Here is a 26,556-nt window from a genome sequence, read left to right as displayed (position 1 = left end):
ATGTGCAAAATGCCATTAAGAAGCAGTATCTGTAAAACTAGATCCTACCTACTAAGATATTACCACAGGAAGAGATTTCAAATAGCAGTAAGAGGAAGAGAATAAAATAAATAGCTCCTTAAAGATATAAATCCAGGGCCGGCCCCGTGGCTTAGTGGTTAAGTGCGCGCGCTGCGCTACTGGCGGCCCGGGTTCGGATCCCGGGTGCACACCGACGCACCACTTCTCCGGCCATGCTGAGGCCGCATCCCACATACAGCAACTAGAAGGATGTGCAGCTATGACATACAACTATCTACTGTGGCTTTGGGGGAAAAAAATAAATAAATAAAATCTTAAAAAAAAAAAAAGATATAAATCCAAAGAGAAAACATTTTTATTTTTATAATAAAATAAAACCTGTTTAAAATATGAAAGGCTCAAATTTTGCATGAATCAATATATAATAAAATATAATTATTAATATTTAAAAGCACATAAAATGCCTAATCTGATACATTAATAATGAGAAATTCTCAGGAAATTTGTTCCATGAAAAGACATCTGTCAATTTAAAAACACATTAAATAAATGTCAACAATGTTGAAATAAGGCATAGGGAAAATAGCCATGCAGGGAAATATTTTAACTGTCAACTATGTCTAAACACCCTTCCCTTCTACAACAAACCAGGGTTCCTTGGGAAAATGGCTGACTCCAGAACTAGCAGAGAAAGTACAAGATGAATCTGGAACAGCTTACTGTATGAGAAAGTAAAGTGCCCCCAAAATGATGATGTATCAAAAGGGCTCATTCAAAAGCCAGTTTGAAAGGGTAGCCCCTTGCTGAATCTGAGATAATTTGAGCACAAAATTAATAACAGAGTCGGATTATAACACACTGAATTAAAAAAGAGTCCTTGAGTCTATTCTGATATAAACAAAGAAATACATAAGGGGGAGAAGCTCTTCCTTATAGTAGAATGCCAACTACGAAATGTAGAAGCTATGATAGAGTTAGAAAAATCACCATTTCACAATCATAGTAAAACACAAATTCAGGTGAAAATCATTAATGGATTTAAAACTACTGGGTGAAAGTTTGATAGGAAAAAAGGTATTTTCAGTCTCAGAGTATCTCCTCACAGATTACATATAAATAACAAAGGGAAAAATGTTAACTTGATAGTGGAGAAACCTGGCAGACACCTCTAAACTAAGTGACCCAAGTTAACAACCAACAGTGGGACAAACTGACATCATGGACTTTCTGATACGACACACTGAAAAGGACACACAACTTCTGTCATGGTACAACAAAAACATGCATTATTTAAATTTAACCATGAAGAAACAATCAAACTAATCCAAAACGAAGGCTTACAAAACTAGCCTATACTCTATAAAAATGTCAATGTCATGAAAAACAAAGAAAGGCTGAGGAACTGTTTCAGATAAAAAGTGACTAAAGAGATATGACAACAAAATGCAGTATGTGATTCTAAATTGGATCCAGAATGGGGAAAAATTGTTATAAAAGAATTATTGGCAATCGACTGGCAAAATCTGAAATGTGGACTGTATATTAGAAAATAGTATTGTATCAATGTTAAATTTCCTGAGTTTTGATCATTTTACTATGGTTACTGTCCATGTTTTTAGGAAATACATACTAAAGAATTTAGAAGTAAGGAATCAAGACGTATCTGCAACATACTTTCAAATGGTTCAACAACAACAACATATCAATATATTTATATAAGAAGAGAGAATGATTAAAGCAAATATAGCTAAATGTTACTTGATGAATCTAAATAAAGGATATACATATAGAGTACTACTCTTGCAAGTTCTGCAAATTTGAAAATTTTCTCAAAATCAAAAGTAAAAAAAAAAAAAAAAAGGGTAACTGACCATTCTAAAAATGTAATGAAGGTATAGCAAATTAAAGAACTGCACTGAATATCCCAGGACATATCTTTAAAGCTGCTTTAAAAAATAAATTTCTCCTGCTTATTTACTTGCCATAGAATAACAACTTGAGGTTTCTAACTTTAGGGGAGTGTATTCTGTACTAGAAGCAGCACAGCGAAGTGGTAAGAAGAAAAAAGTAGTAGTTATGAATATGGGCTCTGCAGTCAGATTGCCTGAATCTGAACTTTGGCCATTCATATGTCCTTAGGCAATTATCCAATTCCACCAATGTACAATATAACAAATGATAATACCATGGCTGAGACTGTTGTGAGAATTAAATGAGACAATGTATCTATAGCACTAAATGACAAGTATTATATAGTAAATTAGTGTCTCAATGTCAAATATGCTATTCTAATAAATATTTTAAAATAAATTACATGAAAAACTAATAGTAAAGAAAATAAAGTCTGATTTCTAAACCTTAAAACAAAAAATCAATTTTATTTTTGCCATACTAATTTGGCGAACATCTTAGTAAATTACTTACTCATCCCCAAAGAGTTGATGGGTATATTCAGGAAAGAAAGTTCTAATGTCATTCTCAAGATCTTCAGGAAAACGAACTGTTTAAAAGAATAAAAAATATCAAGATATTAAAGATATTAAATTAAAGATATAAAAGGTGACAGGTATTTCCATTTTAAGAATTTCACTTTAACTAGGATACAGGCAACATTTTTCTTACTTAAAATGGCACTTTTCCATTATATGATTTATACTGGATTCTCATGAGACAAGTGAACAATGAAAATCAGAATATCACTTTGAGTGCTTCAGTGTCAAAAGCCTACTTATTCTAAGAATTAGAAAACTAGGTATGACAAAGGCATCTGATTTAGTTTTTATTTTTCTGTATGTTTATACACAATGCAAAGAGTAAAAGAAAACAAAACCAAAAAAGACACTTTGAGTTAAGAAAAGCTACAGCATCAAGGAAACAAAAACAGAATGCTATAAAAAACATTCTAAGAACAAGAATAATCTGAGTGTGATGAAGCCCATATCATCACATCATTCTTTATGATGCAAGATGATATTTATGTTGTTCCTAGGTTTTTTCTGCTACTCAAAGTAACACTGCAATGACATCTTCATATACACCTTGCTGTACTTTTACAAGTAGGATAAATTCCTGGCAGTAGAAATGCTGAGTCAAAGTACTGAAATGTTTTTATAAATACTGCTTAAGTGCCCTCTAAAAATATTATAACAGTTTATATACCGGCCAGCTACTTAAATTCCTTTGTTTCCCACATCCTTGAGAATACTCTGTACCCTCAACTTCAATTTCTACCAATCTAAGATGAAAATGGGTATCCTGTTGCTATTTTTATTTGCATTTACTGTGAGTAAAGTGATATTAGACATTTTCCCAATATAATTTATCTTATGAAGAAAAACTTTACCAAAAAAAATCCTTAAGTAATTGAAGAATGGAAAGATAAGTTGTACATGAAAAATTTCTAACACTGTCCTCATAAAGCAGGTCAGGGTGCAAAGTATCATCTAGCAGATTACTGATTTACAAAAGGAAAGATATCTTTTCACCGTAGAGATCTGGCAGTCACCACGTTTCCAAGTGATCTAACTTAGACATCACTCATTGTGAGACAGACCAACATTATAATATCAGCATTACAAAAAAAGCAACATAATGTATACAGCATCACCTATGAAGTTTTCTCACCAAAAATGCTTATCCTAGATCTAATCCAGCTTTATATCTTCCCATTTACAAGAAATATAGAGGGTAAGGCAACAAGTCAAATACAACCAAAAGGAAATACACAAATCCAGAATGTAGATTTGTCTAATAATTCTGCACAATGACTTTACTCTTCCAAATAAATCAATGGCATAGGGGGAAAAAGTTCCATGGGGTGGGGGGAGGGACTGTTCTGAATTAAAAGAGATTAAAGAAAGATTACAACAAAATACAATACATGACCCTTGATTGGATTCTGGTTTAAATAATTTTTTTTAAAAAGCTATTGAAGACTTTCAAGGACAACCAGGGAAACCAGAAAATTATATGATGTCAAAGAATTACCTTTAATTTTCTTAGATGTGATAACAGTATTATGGTTATATATGTGAATATTCATATATTAGGACATGTGCTATGAGGGAACTGTCATGATGTTCAGACACCTACTTTCAAATAATTCAGCAAAAATACACACATATTAAAGCAAATGTGGCAGACTGTTAACTGTTGAATCTAGGTGTTGGATATATAGGTGAGTATTGTTCTGTTCTCTCCACTTTTCTATGTGGTTGCAAATTTTCATAATGAAAATTGAAAGGAAAAAACCCCTGGGCAAATACAGCAAAATGTTAAGATTCAAAAAAACTGAGTGACAGGATCACAGATATCCATTAGTTTGCTCTATATTTTTTGTATGTCTATGATATTTTATAATAAAAAAATAAAATAGTCCAATATGTCTAGATTCATTAACCTAAAAATTCATACTACTGCATCTCTAATATTTAAAAATGTTTGGAAGTCTCTAGAAATTATTAAAAATAAGTTTCAGGGCCAGCCCCAGTGGCCTGGTGGTGAAGTTTGGCGTGCTCTGCTTCGGCAGCCCGGGTTCAGTTCCCAGGCGCAGACATACACCACTTGTCTACTGGTGGCCATGCTGGGGCAGCAGCTCACAAACAAAAGAGAGGAAGATTGGCAACAAATGTTAGCTCAGGATGAATCTTCCTCAGCAAAAAAGAGGAAGATTGGCAACAGCAAAAAAAAAAAAAAATTAATTTCAAACTACTGCTTCTAATATAATATATAGCGCTTTGGTAGTGATGATAAAGAGAGAAGGATAGAGAAAAAGACAATTGAAGACAACTAATGAATAAGAAAAGTACCATGAGCCTACTTATGATAACTATTTCTATAATTTGGATTGGCCTTCTTCCAATGTCCCTGTCAGGCAAATTAGTGAGGTTTTACTGTTTTAGCATGGAATTTAGTCCACAGAAAAAAGGAACTAAAAAAAGCAAAAAAAAAAAGCAAAGTAATAAGTCTTAGTTAAAATGAAGTAAAACTCACATAGCTTAAGGCAAATATATAAATATTTATTGTTTTAATTTGATTAGATTTTACATATGAGTCCAAGAGAAACTCTTTAAAACCAATGCTATGTACTTTATAAGGGTTCTTTTAATAACCAATAAATGAAGTTTTTATATCAGTCATTAGATTACCTGAAAACATGTTCACTGTACAACCTTCAACCACATTTGGCGGATTTCTAAAAAGTTGCCCAAAAACTCCTGGGGCTACACACTAAGAAGATACGAAGGACTACACTTGATAGATATTAGAATAAAAGTTATCTCCTCAAAAGAGGGTTTTTAAGGTTAAAAGTCCTAGGTCTAGACAAAAGAAACCAACAATTGGTGCTAGGGGCACAAAGAATGGAGGTCAGTCTTTGTAATAGATAAGGAATAAATGTTTCTATTCTCATTAAAAAAAAAAAAACCCTCAATACTTATACAAGTGTAGCAATTACTATGAAAGAAATGAAACCAGATCTCTAAATTTGTCTATTCTGGACATTTCACATAAATGGAATCATATAATATGTGGCCTTTTGTTTCTGGCTTCTTTCACTTAATATGTTCTCAAAGTTCACCCATGTTATAGCATGTACCAGTAGTTCATTCCTTTTTGTGGCTAAATAATATTCTACTGTATGGATATACCATATTTTATTCATCAGTTAATGGACATTTGGGATGTTTCCACTTTGGGGCTATTATGAATAATGCTGCTATGAACATTCATGTACAAGTTTTTGTGTGAACAATGTTGTATGCCAACACTGGATATACTCTTAAAAGGAGCAGTCACACACAAAATAATAATATGCTATTAACAACATTATTACTTGTCACTTCAACATTTACTGTGTGCCAATTTGCCAAGGATTTTATAAACATTATTGTAATTAATCCCCACAAGATCTGTAGAAGGTAGGTACCATTATTACTTCCATTTTATAGATGGATAATGCAAAAAAGACTAATTTGCTCAAGGTTGCAAAGTTGGTAAGTAGCAGCTTTAAGGCTGAATCAATCTGACTTGTACACAAGAACATGTACAAAGTGCAAACTCTCTCTTGCATATCACAAACATTAAATATTAAGTCTTTACAATGCAGTTATGTCAGTGAAGCAAGAAGGCAAACAAGCAACCCAAATGTCAAGCAATAGGAGAATGAGTAAATAAATTATATAAACATCAAATAGTGTGTTTATATAATCATTAAACATCATGTTATTGAGAAATATTTGGTGACAGAAAACTGTTCACAATGCAGTTAAAGTGAACAGAACATGACACTGTGACCTCAATTTTATAAAAGAAATAATATAAATGAATATATGATTTTAAAAAAGTAGAAGGAAATATCTCAAATTATAATACAGAAGTAGTTATTCTGGGTGACAGAATTATGAGTAATTTTATATTTCTTATATTCTGCACTTTCCAAAATTTCTGCAAAATATGTATTATTCCAGTAGAGAAATATACAATATAAAAAACTGAAATAATTTAAAATAAGCACTAAAAATTTTCTTTCCAAGAAAACCTATGTCACTCACACCTTTGGAGAAAAATGGAAGATCAGGGCCTGAAATACTAAATGGCACCTTACTGCCAACATAGAGCAGAGGACCTGCAATGAATCTTTTTGAATATATGTCCTACTGTTTCCACTCCTATTTATAGTTCCTATATTTCCTAGTTCTCAGAATCACTTCTGTAATTTTTGGAGGGACAAGATGCATAAAAGAGGATACATTCTACATATGTCTTATTAGCCAAAAACAAAATCAAGAAATCACTGAGGCACATTAATTTAGTCAATTTTTAAAGTTTGTTTAATGAATACTTAAGCGTTTAACACATATACAACCCACTGACAGGTGCTCATAATGCAGATATAAATGGGTTCCAGCTCTCAAATAGCTTCAGAGATGCTGCCACATATTCCCCATAGTATCTAACTGTATTCTGGATTATAGCTAAATTTCTCATAATCCTGTGTTATTTAAATAACTGAAATCTTAGTGTTTTAGCCAATACTTATTTTCCAGACCATAATAAATTGAAAAATAAGTTTAATTACATTATTTTCACATGTAGGAGTGAAGACAGGGCCCAATATGCTCCTGGCAACATTCCCATTAGCACCACCAGCCTTCAATATTATAGGGCTTAACATTACAATATACCTTAGAGACTACCATAATTAATCTCATCATATTCCTTATTCCAGTAAACTTTAGTTAAGTTCCTAGGTTATCCCTTATCACCTGGATTCTCATCCCCATACAGGCGCCTAAATCTACTAATTTAGTGCCATTTCCCACCCCTCCCCATCTCGATGTGACCACTGTGAAACTTACACGTCAGTTATATCAAAATTCTCCATATTCCCAAATTCTTCCTTGAATGTTCTCCTACACCTTCTTGCTCTAACAGTTCACGAACAAACACGGCTCTCCCTCGAGGACACTGATTCTCTTACAGCCCTCTCAAGTAGTGGTTGCTTTCTCTTCCATGCCTTCACACTGCTGGGACAAAGTGTCTCCCTTGCTCCTTACTGCTGGTTTCAGACTAATGTCTTTCTGTCCACACCCTAAGAACAACCAGGAGCTTCATACATCATGAAGCTCATGCATGATATATCTCCTTCATTCTTTGAAGAATTTAGCTCCTGGCTCACTGTCACTCTTTCCAACATCACATCTGAGTTAAATCTTGGTGACTTCAAAATTCATGAAAATTAATCTCCAACCAAGCATCCTCTCAGTTTCTTGATTTCTCCTCCAAGAATCTTGTATTCACTGTACCTTAGCCACTTATTCCCATGACATACCTTAGCCCTTATTTATCATTATCAATCTCTTTAAACTCTTTAATCTCTATTTCAAACACTGTACATTCTTACCACTACCTCTTCCTAGCTCACTCCGTGATATTCCAATTCTAACAATTCTTCAACTCCCACGAGAACTTACAATGTATTGATTAGAACACAATTTCACTGTCCCTCCCTTCCTTTGTATCTTCACTTTCCTCCTTTTCCAGTGCAGAATTCCATGGCCAATCAATATTATCACTCCCTTGTAAACATCTTCAACTCCTTTGCTCCAATCTTTGTCATACTAGCCTGCTAAAACCCCACATTAGTTAAATCTGCCTATATGCCCACTCTTTGCTACACCCTTGCATCTGGATGTGGTTGACCTCACTTTATATTAATGAGTACTACCTTGAAGTGGGCCCTTAGTGCTACTGACAATCATACCATAGTTCTCAAGTCCACTCATCCCTCTTGCTTGACAAGATGACTATTTCCTCCAATATCTTCTTATACAATCACATTCTCCCCTGATTACCTTGCTTCTTGTTTCACCTAGAAAACAGAAGCATTCAGAAGAGAACGTGCACAGACTGCCACCTCTACATCTTCTAATTTATTGCAGGCTTCCCAAATAATCTGTCTTTCTCTAGTTATGGTATGGAAATTCTCCATGCTCCTATCTAAGGTTAATCCCTCCACTGAAAAATAAGATCTTTTTCCCCTCTCATATTCTCAAGGATATCACTCCACAAATATTCCCCTTCCTCTCCTGTATCATTTTTTCCTTCTCTGACAGATCATATGCATCAGTTTATAAACATGCTATTATTTCTCCCATCGTTAAAAACTCTCATTGCATTATTCATATCTGACAAAGTAGACATCAATAGAAGGCAAGATGAAGAGTTAGAGGGGACAGAGATAGAGATCTCTTACCAGAGACAGAGAGGGAATATTTTATGATTAAAGGGTCAATTCATCAAGACGACACCAGTCTACCGTATGCACCTAATATCAAAGCTTCAAAATACATGAAGCAAAAATTGACAACTGAAGAAACAGACTAATTCACAATTATAGTTAAAGATTTCAACAGTCCTCTCTCAATTGTTCTAACTGATAGGATAAGTAGACAGAAATCAGCAAAAATACAGAAGACTTGAACAACACTATTAAGCCAACTGACATTTATAGAACCCTATACAAAACTGCAGAATATAAATTATTTTCCAGTGCACCTGGGACATTCACCAAAACAGACAATACATGCTGGGCTATAAAACAAATTTAAAAGGACTAAAATAATCTTACCTCAGTAAAATTAAATCAAAAATCAGTAAGAATAAGATAGCTAAAAAACCCCCAAATATCTGGAAATTAAGCAATGCTTTTCTATATAACCCATATATCAAAGAAGAAATGACAAAGGAAATTACAAAATATTTTCAATTAAACAATCAAAATACAACAAAACACAACTGGCAGGATACAAGTAAATCAAGATTGAGATTTTTTTTATTTTTCTTTGTTCATCAGTATTTTATTTTTTGTGTGTGTGAGGAAGATTAGCCCTGAGCTAACATCCATTGCCAATCCTCCTCTTTTTGCTGAGGAAGATTGGCCCTGGGCTAACATCCGTGCCCATCTTCCTCTACTTTATGTGGGACGCCTGCCACAGCATGGCTTGTAAGTGGTGCGTAGGTCCATGCCCGGGATCCAAACCTGCAAACCCCGGGCCACCGAAGCGGAGCATGCGAACTTAACTGCTATGCCACCAGGCCAGCATAGAGATAAATTTTTAATTTTAAGGCTAATGTTTAGCCTTAAACATTAACAAGACATAAACAAGAAAAGGGAAGTTTAAAATTAATTATATAAGCATCTACCTTAGGAAGGGAGATTTTTTAAAAAGAGCAAATTAAACTAAGAATAATAAAGAAAATTATAAAGAATAAGAGTGAGAAATAAAAAATAGACAAATGGAAAAAAGCAATTACTAAAACGACCAGTGAGCTTGATAAACTCATAGGCAGACTAATCAAGAAAAAAAGAGAGAAAACACAAATTATCAGTTTCATAATTTACCAATATCCTCAAGAAGGGATTATGGATTCTACAGTTATTAAAAGGGTAATGCGGGAATATTATGAACAACAATCTGCCAAGAAAGTTAGATGAAATGGACAAATTCCTTAAAAGACAAAAATTACCAAAACTGACACAAGAAGAAACAGAAAATCAGAGTAGTACTAAATCTATTAATTAGAGTTGTAGTTAAAAACCTTGTGACAAAGAAAACTCAAGGCACACAAAGCTTCACTGGTAAATTCTATTGAACATTTAAAGAAAGAATAATACCAATCTTAACGCAAACTCTTTCAGAAAATGGAGAAGATACAGTTCCCAATTCATTTTATGAGGCCAGCAAAACCTGATACTAAAATCTAAGACATATAAAAGAAATCACTCTATCTCACGAACAAAGATGCAACAAGTCTTAGCAAAATATTACCAAGCAGAATCCAGGAAGGTAGAAAAAGGATAATATTTGGCATGTAATATTGATTTAATACTTAAAAATCCATCAATGTAACTCACCACATTAACAGAATTAAAAAAGAAAAATCATATGATCATCTCCATGAATTGAGAAAAAGAATCAGTCAGAATGCAACACTCATTCATGATAAAAATTCTTACCAAACTAGGAATGGAAAGAAACCACTTCAACCTGATAAAGGGGACATATGAAATACCCACACTTAACATCATACTTAATGGTGAAAGGCTCAATATTTAAACTGGGAATAAGGCAAGGACGTCTGCTCCACCACTTCCATTCAACATTATAATAGAGGTCCTAGCCAGTTCAATAAGGCAAGAAAATGAAACATAAGGCATACAGACTGGAAAAGAAGAACTAAAACTGCCTTCATTAATAGGTAATGATTGTGTATGTAGAAAAGCCTGAGGAATCTACATTTTCAAAAAAACTGCTAAAATAATTGACTTTAGCAAGGTTACAGGGTACAATTGTACAAACTGCAATTACACACACACACACACACGAAACAAACAACTGGAAAAAGAAATTTTAAAATCATACCATTTCAACAGCATCAAAAACCAAAACATACAGAAATACACAGAGATAAATTTTTAAAAATACATGCAAGACTGAAAACTTGAAATACTTCTAGAAGAACTAAATAAATACAGACATATGCCATGTGCACAGATTGAAAGGCTCAATATTATTAATACAGCAATTTTCCCCACATTCATTTATAGATTCAGTATAATCTCAATTAAAATCCCAGAACTTTTTCTCATAGAAATTAACAACCTAATTCTAAAATGGAAATGGAAATGAAAAAGTCAAGAACAGTGTATCTCGAAAAACAGCAAATACAGAGGACTCACACTACCTGGTTACAAGACCCACTATAAAGTTACACTAATCAAGACAGGATGATATCCACAGAAGGAAAGACAAATCAACAGATGAGAACAGAGTCCAGATATAGATCTACACGTATAACGTAAATTTATTTTTGTCAAAGGCATCAAAGCATTCACGCAAATGGTATTGGAACAAATGAAGATCCCTGTGGAACAAAGTTTGACCCCCTTCCTTATACCATACACACAAAAAAATTTGAGATAAACCACAGATCTAATTGTAAAAAGCTAACACTATAAAGCTTCCAAAAGAAAATACAAGAGAAGAGCTTCACGATTTCCTTGGGCTAGACAAAGATTTTAGGCAGGAACCAGGAAACACTAATATAAATGAAAAAAATTAATAAATTGGCCTTCATCAAAACTAAAAACTTCTGCTTATCAAAAGACATTGTTTAGAATATGAACTGGCAAGCCACAGACTGAGAGGAAAATATGCCCAATACATATATGCAGCACAAAGGACTCATATCCAGAATGTATAAAGAACACCTACAACACAATAACAGATAGACACAAACCAATTAAAAAATGGGCAAGAGATCTGAACAGGCAATCCACAAAAGGAGATATACAAACGGTCACTAAGCACATGAAAAAAAAATGCTTCATCTCATCAGTCATCAGAGAAAGGCTACTTAAAACCACAATGAGATACGACTACACACCCATTAAAATGCCTAAAATTTTAAAAATTGACAACACCAAATGTTCATGAGGATGTGGAGTAACCAGAATTCCAATACATTGCTGGTGAGGGTATAAAAGTAATATGGAAATCAGTCTGGCCAGTATCTTATAAAGCTAAACACGTAGGGCCAGCCAGGTGGCACAGCAGTTAAGTGCATGCACTCCACTTTGGCAGCCCAGGGCCTGCAGGTGCGGATCCCGGGCACGCACCAACGCACCGCTTGTCAAGCCATGCTGTGGCGATGTCCCATATAAAGTAGAGGAAGATGGGCGCAGATGTTAGCCAAGGGCCAATCTTTCTCAGCAAAAAAGACGAGGATTGGCATCGGATGTTAGCTCAGGGCTGGTCTTTCTTACACACACACACACACACACACACACACACACACACAAAAGCTAAACATATACCTACACTATGACCTAGCAAATCCACTTTTAGGAATTTATCCAAACTAAAATCATACGTCCACAAAAAGACTTGTACAAGAACATTCTTCGAGTTATCTATAACAGCCAAAAACTTGAAACAATCGAAATGTCTATTAACTGGTGAATAGTGATGTATCCAAAATGGAACAGTATTCAGCAAAAAAAAGGAATGAACTACTGTCTCAAGCAACAATAAGACATACCTCAAAAATATGCTGAATGTAACTAAGCCAATCACAGAGTATATAACTACATTCATATAAAGTTTTAAGACAGGCAAAACTAATTTTGGTGACAGAACTCAGAACAGTAATCACCCTGTAGGGATCAGGGATTGAACGGGAAGGAGCAAAATTCTGGCCACTGAGAAGGCCTGCTTTCGTTAATATTAGAGTAACACTCTAACAGGAATGAGTTCATCTGTTCACCTAGCAGATCTTGGCTTTGAAATACCACTTTCCACTAAAAGAAACCAGGGCTCCTTGGAGAAATGGCCGATTCCAGAGCTGTGGCAGAGATAACAGATAAGCCTGAAACATCTTGTTCCAGAAAGTAATCCAAGAATGAAGTAATCAAATAATGAGAAGGACATGTAAAAAAGACACAGAAGCTTGAACTGGGCTCCCACTGGCCAAGATAGGGACAATTTGAGCACCAAAATAAATGACAGTAACAGGTTATGATCCATTAAATAAAATAGGAAATAAATAAAAGAATTGGAAATTTAAACTGATAGGGTGCAGTGAGATTTGTGTATCACTTCTGTGATATTCCTACCAAACATGTATAACCTAAAATAAACCATGAGCAAACATCAGACAAACCTATATTGAGGGACATTCTACAAAATAACTAGCTTGTGATCTTCAAAAGTGTCAAGGTCATGAAAGTCAAGAAAAGACTGACAACTGTTCTACTGTGAAGGAAAAAAGAGACAACGCAGCCAAAAGCCAGCCCTGATTCTGAACTGGATCCCTTTGCTGTAAAGGGCATTTGGGGACAACTGGGGAAACATGAACGGAGTCTGAAGAATTAGATAGTGATAACATATCAATATTAATTTCCTAATTTTGATGGTTATATTCTAGTTATGTAGGATAATGTTCTTGTTCATTGGAAATATACACTAAAGTATTTGTGGTGATGGTTCATCAAAGTAAGCAATTCATTCTCAAATAGTTCAGGGGAAAAAAGGTCTTTGTAATTATATTTTCAATTTTTTTTGTAAATTTGCAATTGTTTCAAAAACAAAACAAATCAAAGAGGAATGTAATCCACCAGGTCTGCTGCATGTCTCAACCCCCCAAAAACCAGGTTTTATATTAAAACCCAAAAAAGCAGTATTTTGAGGGGGAAAATTCACAAACCTCACTGAATCGTACACTTAGTAAGTGTACATTTCACTGCATGTAAATTGTACATCACTTTTTAAAAAGTAAAAATAAAGTTATCTAATTTCACACCGTGTCTTCCTCTATCCCATTTCTCAACTCGAAAGCAAAACTCTTCAAAAACAGTCTATACTCCATTTCTCTAATTCCTCTCCTCTTAATTTCTCTTAAATTACTATAAAGAGGTAGATCCTATGACTCCATCACTACTCTCATTTAAAATAAAAATCATCAGATCACTAAATCCCAACAGTCTGTATGTTACTAGATCTACCAGCAACATTTGACAATAGTTAATTACTTCCTCATTCTTCAAACACTTTCATCATTTGGCTTCCAGATACTTCATCCTCCCAACCTATCCTTCTCAGCCACAATGGCTTCCTTAATGTTCCTTGAACATGTCCAGCACATTGTACACTTGCTATTCTGCTGCCTGGGACACTCTTCCTTGAGATATCCACAGGGCTCACAGATTCACTTCTTTTAGTATCTACTCAAACGTCACCTTAGCAGTAGGAACTGATCACCCTATACTTTCTCCATAACACATATCACAATTTGTCATGTATTTATGTCTGTTTCTCATAACCAAAATGTAAGTTCCATGAAGAGAGGGACTGTTTGTCTACTGCTCTATCCCCAGTGCCCAGATGAGTGCCTGCCACATAGTACAGCTAAATAAGTATTTGCTGAATGGTGAATGAACTTAAAAATATAAAGATTATCTCAGTGGAACTAACAATAGAGTATATTTTAAAAATAGGTTATATGGCTTTTTAGTAGTATTTAGAACAGTATACTGGAGAGTGAGGGGTAAGGGAAAACAAAACACACACTACATAGGAGAAATTGCAAGGAAGCAACAGAAAAATTAAGATGAGAAAAGCAACAAATAATAAATGTCAAGGAGACAAACTGACTAGGTAAAAAAAATTATACAATCAAATCCAAATATGCTCTCTATAAAAACACACCTAAAAAGAATAACAGGTTAAAAGTAAATGGAAGGGTGAAAAATGTATCATGCAAACCACAAAACCTAAAAACACAATCTAAATTGTATTAAGGCAAAAAAAGCATTTAAATGGCATAAGAGAACCTCTTCATAATCATTAAGTTGAATTCTCTCAAGCCTTTAAGAAATAGGTAAACCTAATGCTTTCAAAACTGGTGAGGGTGGGAGTAGTAAAGTGGGAAGGCCATAAAAAGCAGTAACAAAGAATACAAAAGCTGACCTTTACCTCTCCTAAAAAGAAAGCAAAAAGTAGAAAAACACAGACAATCTCATCTATAAATGATAATGTAAAAATATTTAAATAGCCTTCATCAATACATTAAATAGTCAATATAAAAAAGTCTTCATCGACACATTAAAATATATTGAGGTGTGCTCGCTTCGGCAGCACATATACTAAAATTGGAACGATACAGAGAAGATTAGCATGGCCCCTGCGCAAGGATGACACGCAAATTCGTGAAGCGTTCCATATTTTTGATTTTTAATTAACATGTTGAAAAGAAATGAACAAGTTTAAGTATTATCCTTGTAACTTTTTCTTATTTCTTCTTTTCCTTTTCATTTTTGAACTCTTTGGCATTTTAATTTTCAAACTACAATTTTGATTACCGCTTCAAAAATTAAAATTCTCTGCAACACACAAAAAAAAATAAAATAAAATAAAATAAAATAAAATATATTGAGGTACAGTCACGTGTCACTTAATGACAGGGATATGTTCTGAGAAATGCGTCATTAGGCCATTTCGTCGTTGGGTGAACATCATAGAATGAACTTACACAAACCTAGATGGTATAGGCTACTACAGACCTAGGTACTAATTTTATAGGACCACCATAGTATATGTGTTCTGTCATTGACTGAAACGTCCTTATGCGGGGCATGCCTGTGTTCATTTTAGAAATGCAGAGATGATTCAATATCTAAAGATCTAATAATAAAATCTATTATATCAAATATTATGTATTATAGATATCATATATAACATAATATAATCAAAATTATTTCCATAGGGCCGGCCCTGTGGCTTGGTGGTTAAGTGCGCGCGCTCTGATGCTGGTGGCCCGGGTTCGGATCCCGGGTGCGCACCGAGGCACCACTTCTCCGTCCATCCTGAGGCCGAGTCCCACATACAGCAACTAGAAGGATGTGCAGCTATGACATACAACTATCTACTGGGGCTTTGGGGGGGAAAATAAATAAAATAAAATCTTTTAAAAAAAAAAAAAAATTATTTCCATAGAAACCAAAACGGCACTCAAACTCGAATATGCATGTTTGAATAAAAACTCTCTGCAAAACAAAACAAAACATTCTCCAATGTGATAAACCAGGATCATGCTTAGTGGAGAAGTACTAGAACCATTCTCATTAAATTAAGAAATGAGGATGACTGCTGTGATTTTTTAACACTGTTCAGAAAATGCTATCCAATGCAATTTGAAAAGAGAACAAAATAAAAGGCACACATATCAAAAAGAAAGTGAATTTACTAAAATATTTAGATGATACGATTGCATGCCTGAGAAAAATATTATCAGCTGAAACTGCTCTACAAAACAGTAAGAGAATCCAGTAAAATTATCGATTTTTAAAATATATTTTAAAAAAAGACAAACAACCCAAATTAAAAAATAGGCAAAGGATTTGAATAGATACTTTTACAAAGATATACAAATGGCCAATAAGCACAAGAAAAGATGCTCAACATCATTAGTCATTGGGGAAATGCAAATCAAAACCACAATAAGATATCATTTCACACCAACTAGGATGACTATAATAAAAAAAAAACAGAAAATGACAAGCGTTGACAAGGATGCAGTGAAATTGGAACTCTCGTACATTGCTGGTGGGAATGTAAAATGGTGCAGCCGCTTGTGGAAAACAATTTGGCAGTTTCTCGAAAAGTTAAACACAGAATTACCATATGACCCAGCAATTCTATTCCTAGCTATATAGTCAAAAGAACTGAAAACAGGGACCCAAACAAATAACTAAGCCAATGTTCCCAGCAGCATTATTCACAATAGCCAAAAGGTGGAAATAACCCAAGTGTCCATCAACAGATGAATGAATAAACAAAATGTGGTATATATACACAATAGAATATTATTCAGCCATAACAGGAATGAAATTCTGATACATGCTACAACATGAAACATTTGCTAAGTGAAATAAGTTGAAAACATTAGCTAAGTGAAATAAGCCAGACATAAAAATACTATATGATTCCACTTAAACAAAACATCTAGAATAGGTAAATTCATAGAGACAACAAGTAGATTAGAGGTTACCAGGGGTTGAAGGGAAAGGTGAATGGGAAGTTATTGCCTAACAGGTACAGAGTTTCTGTTTGGAGTGATGAAAAAGTTCTGAAACAGACAGCAGTAACAGTTGTAAAACATTATGAACATAATTAATGCCACCTAACTGTACACTTAAGATGGTTAAAATGAAATACAGAAAAAAAGATTCACTCTTTCCACAGTAAGTTACTACCAGAGCACTGAAACTCGGTGGAAAAATCAAGTCTGTCAATCCCTCACACACAAAGTGAAAATAGCTTGCTATCTGGAGAAAGAACCTTGGGATAAACCTTAGTGGAATTACTGGTATTCAGTCAAGAGTTAAAGCTGTCCCATGTGCCTAGCACAATGCCTGTCACATGGTAGGTTTCAAGGACCATTTGTCCAGAGAAGGTGGGTGGTGGAGGAAGATGAGATAGGAGGGCTGAAGGCAAAGAGGGAGGGAGGGAGGGAGGAAGGAAGCAAGATTGGTTTGAGGGAATCAAGTTATTGCTACTGACTATAGGGATTAGAATGACCAAATAACCCAGTCAATTTTAGTTTTGTTACATATGTGTAGAAACTGAGTTAAGTAAACTGGATTTTGATGTGGGAAAATATATATATTAAAAATTATTTTCAACAATGAACTAGCAGAAAGAAATCAAGAATACAATCACATTACAATCAGAGCAAAAAGAATAAAATATCTAGGAAAAAATTTAACCAAGGAGGTGAAAGACCTGTACAATGAAAACTATAAAACACTGTTGAAAGAAATTGAAGAAGACATAAAGAAATGGAAAGATATTCCATGCTCATGGATTGGGAGAATTAACATAGTTAAAATGTCCATATTACCTAAAGCAATCTACAGATTCAATGCAATCCCAATCAGAATCCCAACAACATTTTTCACAGAAATAGAACAAAGAATCCTAAAATTTATATGGAACAACAAAAGACCCCAAACAGCCAAAGCAATCCCGAGATAAAAAAAAACAAAGCTAGAAGTTTCACACTCCCTGATTTCAAAGCTACAAAGCTACAGTAATCAAAACAGCATGGTACTGGCACAAAAACAGACACATGGATTAATGGAACAGAATTGAGAACCCAGAAATAAACCTACACATCTATGGACAGGTAATTTTTGACAAAGGAGTCAAGAACATACACAATGGAAAAAGGAAAGACTCCAGTAAATGGTGCTGGGAAAACTGGACAGCCACATGCCAAAGAAGGAAAGTAGACCATTATCTTACATCATACACAAAAATTAACTCAAAATGGACTAGACTTGAATATAAGACCTGAAACCATAAAATTCCTAGAAGAAAACATAGGCAGTATGTTCTTTGACATCGGTCTTAGCAGTATCTTTTTGAATACCATGTCTCCTCAGGCAAAGGACACAAAAGAAAAGATAAACAAATAGGACTACAACAAACTAAAAAGTTTCTGCACAGCAAAGGAAACCATCAACAAAACAAAAAGACAACTTACCAGTTGGGAGAAGATATTTGCAAATCATATATCTGATAAGGGGTTAACACCCAAAATATATAAAGAACTCATACAACTCAACAACAAAAAAACAAACAACCTGATCAAAACATGGGCAGAGGATATGAGCAGACGTTTTTCCAAATAAGATATACAGATGGCCAGCAGGCACATGAAAAGATGTTCAACATCACTAATTATTAGGGAAATGCAAATCAAAACTAGAACGAGATATCACCTCATGCCTGTCACGATGGCTATTATTAAAAAGATAAGATATAACAAGTGTTGGAGAGGATGTGGAGGAAAAGGAACCCTCGTACACTGCTGGTGGGAATGTAAATTGGTGCAGCCTCTATTGAAAACAGTACGGAGATTCCTCGAAAAATTAAAAACAGAAATACCATATGATCTAGCTATTTCACTTCTGGTTATTTATCCAAATAGCACTAATTCAAAAAGATAGGTGCATCCCTATGTTCACTGCAGCATTATTCACAATTGCCAAGACTTGGAAGCAACCTAAGTGCCCATCAACGGATGAACAGATAAAGAAGATGTGGCGCATATATATACACACACAAAGGAATACTGCTCAGCCATTAAAAAAATATGAAATCTTGCCATTTGTGACAACATGGATGGACCTTGAGGGTACTGTGCTAAGCAAAATAAGTCAGATGGAGAAAGACAATTACTGTGTGACTTCACTCATATGTGGAAGATAAACACACAAATAGATACAGAGACCAGATTGGTGGTAACAAGAGGGGAAGGGTGTGGGGGAGGGCGAAAGGAGTAAAAGTACATGCGTACAGTGACGGGTGGCAACTAGACTTTTGGTGGTGAACGTTATGCAGTCTATATAGAAGTTGAAATATAATGGTGTACATCTGAAATTTATGTAGTTATAAACGAATGTGACCTTAAAGAAAAAAAATTATTTTCCATAGTTTTCCCACACACTATTAATAAAGATAGAAAATAGAATGGAAGAGGAGATTCCATTTATAATAGCAATAAAATAGATGAAATACTAGGAATAAACTTAATAAGAAAGTTTATCATCTTTAAAGAAAGATTAAAACTCTAAAGATAGACATAAAAAAGGCCCAAATAAATAGAAAGTTATTCTTGTTATTAGAAAGGAATACTGAACAATGTAAGGACATTAATTCTCCCAAAATTAAACTTACAATTTAATAGGATCTCAATTAAAAAAAAAAATCAACAAAAAATCTTTTTGGAACTTGATAAAATGTTCATCTAGTAGAATAAACATTAGAGAAAACTTAAGAAAACAAAGAGTAATGAGTGGGACCTATTCACACCATATATTAATCACAACATTTATTACAACAGCACACTAATGGCTCAGGGACCAAAAAAAGCCCCAAATAAACCCAAGAATATATGATATTTTAGTATGTTAAAAGAGAAATTTTAAATCATTAACAAAAAAACAACTTAAATTGGCAGGTGGATAATTGGCTAACTCATCTGAAAAAGCATAAACCTGGATTCTATCTCATACCTTATATCAAGATAAAGATCCAAAGGTTTCAACTTAAAAAAGAAAAAATCCAAAAAATTATTAAAAGAAATAATGGGTAAATTTCTTTATAATCTTAGAGTGGGGAGGGCATTTTTGTAAGACATGATGGAAACTCATAAAAGAAAAATAAATTTTTCTAGATAAAAAGTTTTAACTTCTACATAACAAACTCACCAAAGTCAAAACCAGGAAAAAAGTATTTGCAACATATGACCAAAAAAGGGCTGATTCTCTTACAATAGAAAGGATATACCTCTCTTAGAATTAAAAATCAATTTTAATTATCAAATCAAAAAATGGTCAAAAACATAGTAAAAAAAAAAACAGAAAAGAACAAGTGTTGGCACGGATGTGGAGAAATTGGAACCTTTGTGCACTGTTGGTAGGAATGTAAAATGGAGCAGCCACTATGAAAAACAGTATGGAGGTTCTTTAAAAAACTAAAAATAAAATGATCATATGATCCAGCAATCCCACTTCTGCACATACATCCAAAAGAATTCAAAGTGGGATCTCAAAGCGATGTTTGCACACCCATATTCACAGTAGCATTCTTCACATAGCCAAGAGCTGAAAGCAACCCAAATGTCCATCAACGGATGAATGGATAAACAAAATGTGGTGTATATATACAAGGGAACATTATTCAGCCTTAAAGGAAGGAAATCCTGTCATGTGTTACAACATGGATGAATCTCAAGCACATTATGCTACGTGAAATAAGCCAGTCACAAAAAGACAAATATTGTATGATTCCACTTACATGAGGTATCTAAAGTAGTCAAATTCTAGAAACAGAAAGTAAAATGGTGGTTGCCAGGGGCTGGGTGGAGGAGAAATAGGGAGTTGTTTAAAGGGTTCAGAGTTTCAATTTTGAGAGATGAAAATGTTCTGGCAACAATGTGAATATACGCAACACTACTGAACTGTACACTTAAAAATGGTAAAGATGGTAAACTTTATGTTACATGTTTTTTACAATTTAAAAAAAAGTCTGTTGCAAGGAGAACAGTCAATTCATATTAAGACATAAAAATGATCAAAAGGAAAAAAGAAAAGTTGCTGAATCTCACTAATAAACAAAACGCAGGGGCCGGCCCCGTGGCTTAGCAGTGAAGTGCTCGCGCTCCGCTACTGGTGGCCCAGGTTCAGATCCCGGGCGTGCACCACGCGCCGCTTGTCCGGCTGTGCTGAGGCAGCGTCCCATACACAGCAACTAGAAGGATGTGCAACTATGACAAACAATTATCTACTGGGGCCTTGGGGAGAAAAAGGGAAAAAAAAAAAAAAGGAGGAGGATTGGCAATAGATGTTAGCTCAGAGCCGGTCTTCCTCAGCAAAAAGAGGAGAATTGGCATGGATGTTAGCTCAGGGCTGAGCTTCCTCACACACACAAAAAAACTCAAATTAAAACAAGAAACCATTTTTCACCCATCAGAGAGGCAGGGTGTTTTTTTTCTTTGTTTTTGTTTTTTAATGATAATATGCAACATTTACCAGGGTATAGGTAAAAAGACAATCTCAAAAAATTCTGGTGCGAGTATAGTTACTTTTTAGGAAGGTAATCTGGCAACAGCTACTGAAGTAGAATATGTTCACGTCCCTTTGATCTAGCATAATGGTTCTCAAACAGGGGCAATTTTACTCAGAGGGTATTTGACAATGTCAAAAGACTTTTTTGGTTGTCGCAATTGGAGGGGAATGTTACTGGCATCTAGTAAGTAGAGATCAGGAATGCTGCTAAATATCCTACAACGCACAGAATAACAAAGAATTATCTAACCCAAAATGCCAATAGTGCTGAAGTTGAGAAACTGATCAAGCGTTTCAATTTCTAGCCCCACATTCTATTGAACACTCACACAAGTGGATAAAGATATACACAGGCTATTTATTGGAGAATTATTTTTAATAGCAAAAGAGGATAAGCAACCCAAAAATCCCCTTACAGGGAATACTTAAATAAGTTATGATACAGTCATACTGTATTACATAATTTAAAAGAATGAGGTAGATCTATATGTAGTTACAGGGAATGATATTCAAGGCACTGTTAAGCTAAATAACAAAGAAGCCTTACAACAGGATCCTGGTTTTAGAAAAATAAATTAATGTATGTACAAGGAAAAAAACATCTAAATCAGTATTATCTTTGTAGTGAGGGGTAAGGAGACCATTACCTTCTTTCTCGCTTTCTTTGTATTTCTGTTATGTTTGTATTGTTTTAAATAATAATAGCAGCTAACATTTATTGAGAATTTCTAAAAGTCAAGTTGTTTAAGCACCTTACTTGTATTTAACCTTACATTTAATCTTTACAATCACTATCAAGTAAGTACTATTAACTCCATTTTAAAGATGAAGAACCAGAGGCATGGAAAGTGACAGAACCAGGATTCACGAGCATATATTTTTTAAACAGCTTTATTGAGGCTTAATTTACATACCATAAAACTCACTTGTTTTAAGTGTATAATTCAATGATTTTTAGTAAATTTAGAACTGTGCAACCATTGCCACAATCTAATTTTAAAACACTGCCATGGCCCCCAAAAGAAATCTCATACCTATTTGCAGTCATTCTCTGTCCCCAGGCAACCACTAATCTACTTTCTGTCTGTATGAATTTGCCTTTTTTTTTTTTTTGGGAGGAAGATCAGCCCTGTGCTAACATCTGCCAATCCTCCTCTTTTTTTGCTGAGGAAGACTGGCCCTGGGCTAACATCCGTGCCCATCTTCCTCCACTTTATATGGGATGCCACCACAGCATGACTTGCCAAGCGGTGCGTCAGTGTGAGCCCGGGATCCGAACCAGCGAACTCCTGGCCACTGCAGCAGAGTGCGCGCATTTAACCACTTGTGCCACCGGGCCGGCTCCTGAATTTGCCTTTTCTGAACATTTCATATAAATGGAATCATACAGCATGTGGGGGTTTTGGGTCTGGTTTCTTTAACTTAAGAATGTTTTTCAGGTTCATCCATGTTGTAGCATATAGCAGATGTTCATTCCTTTTTATTGTCAAATAGTACTCCATCATATAGATATACCATACTTTGTTTATCCACTTGCTAGGTGATGGATATCTGGGTTGTTTCCATTTTTTGGCTACTGTGAATAATGCTGCTACGAACATTTATGGACAAGCTCTGCATGGACATACATTTTCAGTTCTCTTGGGTAGATACGTAGAATTGCTGGGTCATAAAATAAATTTATGTTTAACTCTTTAAGAACCTGGCAAACTGTTTTCCAAAGTAGTTGTATCATTTTATATTCCCATCAACAATATATGAGTGTTCTTCCACAACCTCACCAACACTTACTATTATTTTTATAAGCAAAAAAATAAAGGTAAATATTTTTAAGAGGCTAAGACCACTTATACCTGCCATTTTTTGCCACACTGTACTTCCTATACGTAACCTCTGCCACCTCTCAAACATCTACCCACTCCATGACATAAATCAAGACTGAATAAAATCTGAATGTGTTCAATATATGTTGAAAACTACATATGTACATAAACAACAGCTTTTACGTAAAATTCTACTTCTAATTTAAAAAGAAAGATTATACACACACACACACACACACACACAGTACCTACATAACGCCACTTAGAAATGGCATACATACCTAATTTTAGTTCAATTGCTGTGTTGGTGTTACATTTGTACTCGGCCAGTTTCTTCTCCACTGCACTCTTGTATTCAACCAAAAATTTCTCCATAGCACCAAATCCTAAGAGAAAAGGTTGTTAAAAGGTCTGGTTGGAGGTGATTTAAATAGTCAAACCTACAAATAAGGTTCTTATTAGAAGTGGAATAAAGGTAAGATTTAAAACATGCTAATAGGGCCGGCCCCGTGGCTTAGCGGTTAAGTGTGCGCCCTCCACTACTGGTGGCCTGGGTTTGGATCTCAGGCGCGCACCGATGTACCACTTCTCTGGCCATGCTGAGGTGGCATCCCACATACAGCAACTGGAAGGATATGCAACTATGACATACAACTATCTACTGGGGCTTTGGGGGGAAAAAAAAAAAAGGAGGAGGATTGGCAATAGATGTTAGCACAGAGCCGGTCTTCCTCAGCCAAAAAAAAAAAGAGGAGGATTAGCATGGATGTTAGCTCAGGGCTGATCTTCCTCATAAAAAAATAAAATAAAATAAAACATGCTAATAGATCATAAAAGTACAGGTCATTCTCCATATACTCCTAAATAAATGTACTGAGTATGACTGCCTCATTCTAAAATAGAAAAAAATCACTTTTAAGATAGAGGCTTATGAACTAGGCATGCTTTACATAAACGAGTAAACCTGAAAATTAACACAACAGACTACTGACATTTCTGAATATTTAATACTAATGTAAATTACCTGCTAGGATTTATAACTAAGTAGCTATTTCAAAAGAAATAGAAAAAGGATGCCAGTGCTCCACTAAGAAACAAAGTGAGAATGTCCTTTTATAATTACAGTAGCATTTCATTTCTAATACTGGAAAAATTCTACCCAAAGTATTTGCAGATCAACTATTAAAAAACCATCAACTGATGATGCATAGATCATCTCAGGAAGGATACACAAGAAACTGGTAACCATGGTTACCTCTAGGCTAAGAGAGAAGGAATGTGGACAAGATTAGGAAAGAAAATTTCACTGTATTAAAAAAAATTTTTGACCATATGTGCATAAGTCTTAAACTATGGGCTACTGGAATACCCAAATGGTTTTACTACAACCTGGCTACCCATAAATATATATAATCGTTAATGGAAGAAATCATTATCAAGAGAAACTTTGAAGCAAAGATGACAATAAATCTCCTCACAAAATGAACATAAATTAGTAAAAATTCAGGAAAAAGAGTCATGAGCAGAAACAAAAGAGGTACAATGACATGCCATAAACTTCAATAAGTGCTTAAAACACACATATACAGAAAATGGGGAACACTTAAGGCAATATACATTTATGGTTTGGAGTCAGAATTCCTGGATTCAAATCCAGGCTTCACCATTTACTTACTAGATCTGTGAACTAGAGCACATTACTTGACTTCTCTGACCCTAATTTATAAAAACTGAGATAAGAGAACCCACCTCAAAGAATTTATGTATAACCTCAGCAACAAAATTTAACTTGTGAAATCATACATTAGCTTAATCTCCACAATTCTATAAGAAAAGTAGACACTATATTAGCCGCACTCCATATGTAAAAGCTCGGGCTTAGAAAGAGTTGCTTAACAGCACCCAACTACTAAGTGGTGGAGCTGAAATTCGAATTTAGGTGTAATTCTTATAATATGTACATCCTATACAATATATAATATGCTCCCCCCACTTTTATAGTACCAGTGTACCCCAAGATCCTACAGTCTCTATCTGGTAGAACAGATAAACATCTGTAGAGCTCATGCTAGCCTGTCCACCCAGCATATCCATAAAAGTGAGACTACTACGAAGGCACTGGGAAAAGATAAAAAACTGAAACTGTCCATCACTTCAAAAGATACGTAATTGGCAAAAAAGCATATACTCACACCAAAACGGTCTTAACAGACGTACAAAATAACAGCAATTATTAGTTAATTAAATGTTGTAAACTGAAAAGACTCAATAAGAGAAGAGAGCAGAATAGAATGAACACAAGCGAATTACATCATAGTAGACACACTCTAAAAGAGAAGTTTAGACGAAAGAAGAACGCGAAAACAACCTCTTTCTCAAAGGAAATCTAAATAGATCCTAGGAATACTAAAGTGCGGGAGATTAAGGAGACGATTACGAAGTCAGTCCGGATTCAAGTGAGAGCCCTAGTGCAGGGCAAGGCAGCAATGCGCTGGTCAGAAGTTGACCGTAGGGGAAGGTGGAGGGAGACCTGGAGGAGGAGGAGGATCCGAGCATTAAAATCGGCTGGCGGGAAAAGGACCAGACTAGCGTAGCTGCGGCAGCAGTGGGCAAAAGGAAAGAGAAGAGAAACAGGCCTCAAGGCATCCGCACCTTACAAGCCCCCATCGCGACGCTTCCCCGGCCTCTTCGGCCCTCCGCAGGGGCCGAGTTCTTCGCGGCAGGCGCAGAACCCCGAGCGGTTGGGGGCGGGGGCACGAACCTCGGCCGACAAGGAGTAGGGCTGAGAGTTCCGCACTTCCAGGCTGCCACAGGCCTTCTGGAACCCAGGTTAGAGCCCGAAAGTTCCGAGCGGGCACTGTCACCACCGTCACAGCGTTCTTTCACAAACCTGCCCGCCCCCTCCCCTTGCTAAACTTTTCCCGGGAACTTACCCGCCATTTCCGAGCTGCCAGCACCCGCGGCTGAGGAAGGACGAATCAACCCGCGCGCTCCCTGGCCGGAAGTGAGCGCACTGTC

General features: G+C 35.3%; 1 protein-coding gene and 1 non-coding gene across 4 annotated transcripts in view; one reads left to right on the top strand and one right to left on the bottom strand.

Moving 5' to 3' along the window:
* The window catches only part of HAT1 (histone acetyltransferase 1), a 69,255-nt gene extending 42,718 nt beyond the window's left edge, over positions 1-26,537 (bottom strand). For 2 of the 3 annotated variants that reach the window (XM_004428189.3, XM_087435394.1), the window contains exons 1-3: positions 26,472-26,537; positions 23,820-23,924; positions 2,446-2,521 (exon numbers count right to left, since the gene is read on the bottom strand). In XM_004428189.3, coding sequence (XP_004428246.1) covers positions 2,446-2,521; positions 23,820-23,924; positions 26,472-26,478 — 188 coding nt within the window. In that variant the 5' untranslated portion in view covers positions 26,479-26,537. Of the gene's footprint in view, positions 1-2,445; positions 2,522-23,819; positions 23,925-26,190; positions 26,303-26,471 lie in introns of those variants that run through there. The other variant, XM_014785848.2, reaches the window with a different exon arrangement.
* LOC147916302 (U6 spliceosomal RNA) lies at positions 15,203-15,309 on the top strand. The gene has a single exon (XR_015553305.1). It is a non-coding gene; the product is annotated as a U6 spliceosomal RNA (small nuclear RNA).
* Positions 26,538-26,556: the final 19 nt, after the last annotated feature.

This window comes from Ceratotherium simum, chromosome 9, assembly GCF_057802395.1.
Source record: "Ceratotherium simum simum isolate JZ-2026a chromosome 9, ASM5780239v1, whole genome shotgun sequence".
NCBI classification, from domain to species: domain Eukaryota; kingdom Metazoa; phylum Chordata; class Mammalia; order Perissodactyla; family Rhinocerotidae; genus Ceratotherium; species Ceratotherium simum.
The sequence above is the reverse complement of the archived record's forward strand: the minus strand, read 5'-3'. Positions and strand labels throughout refer to the sequence as shown.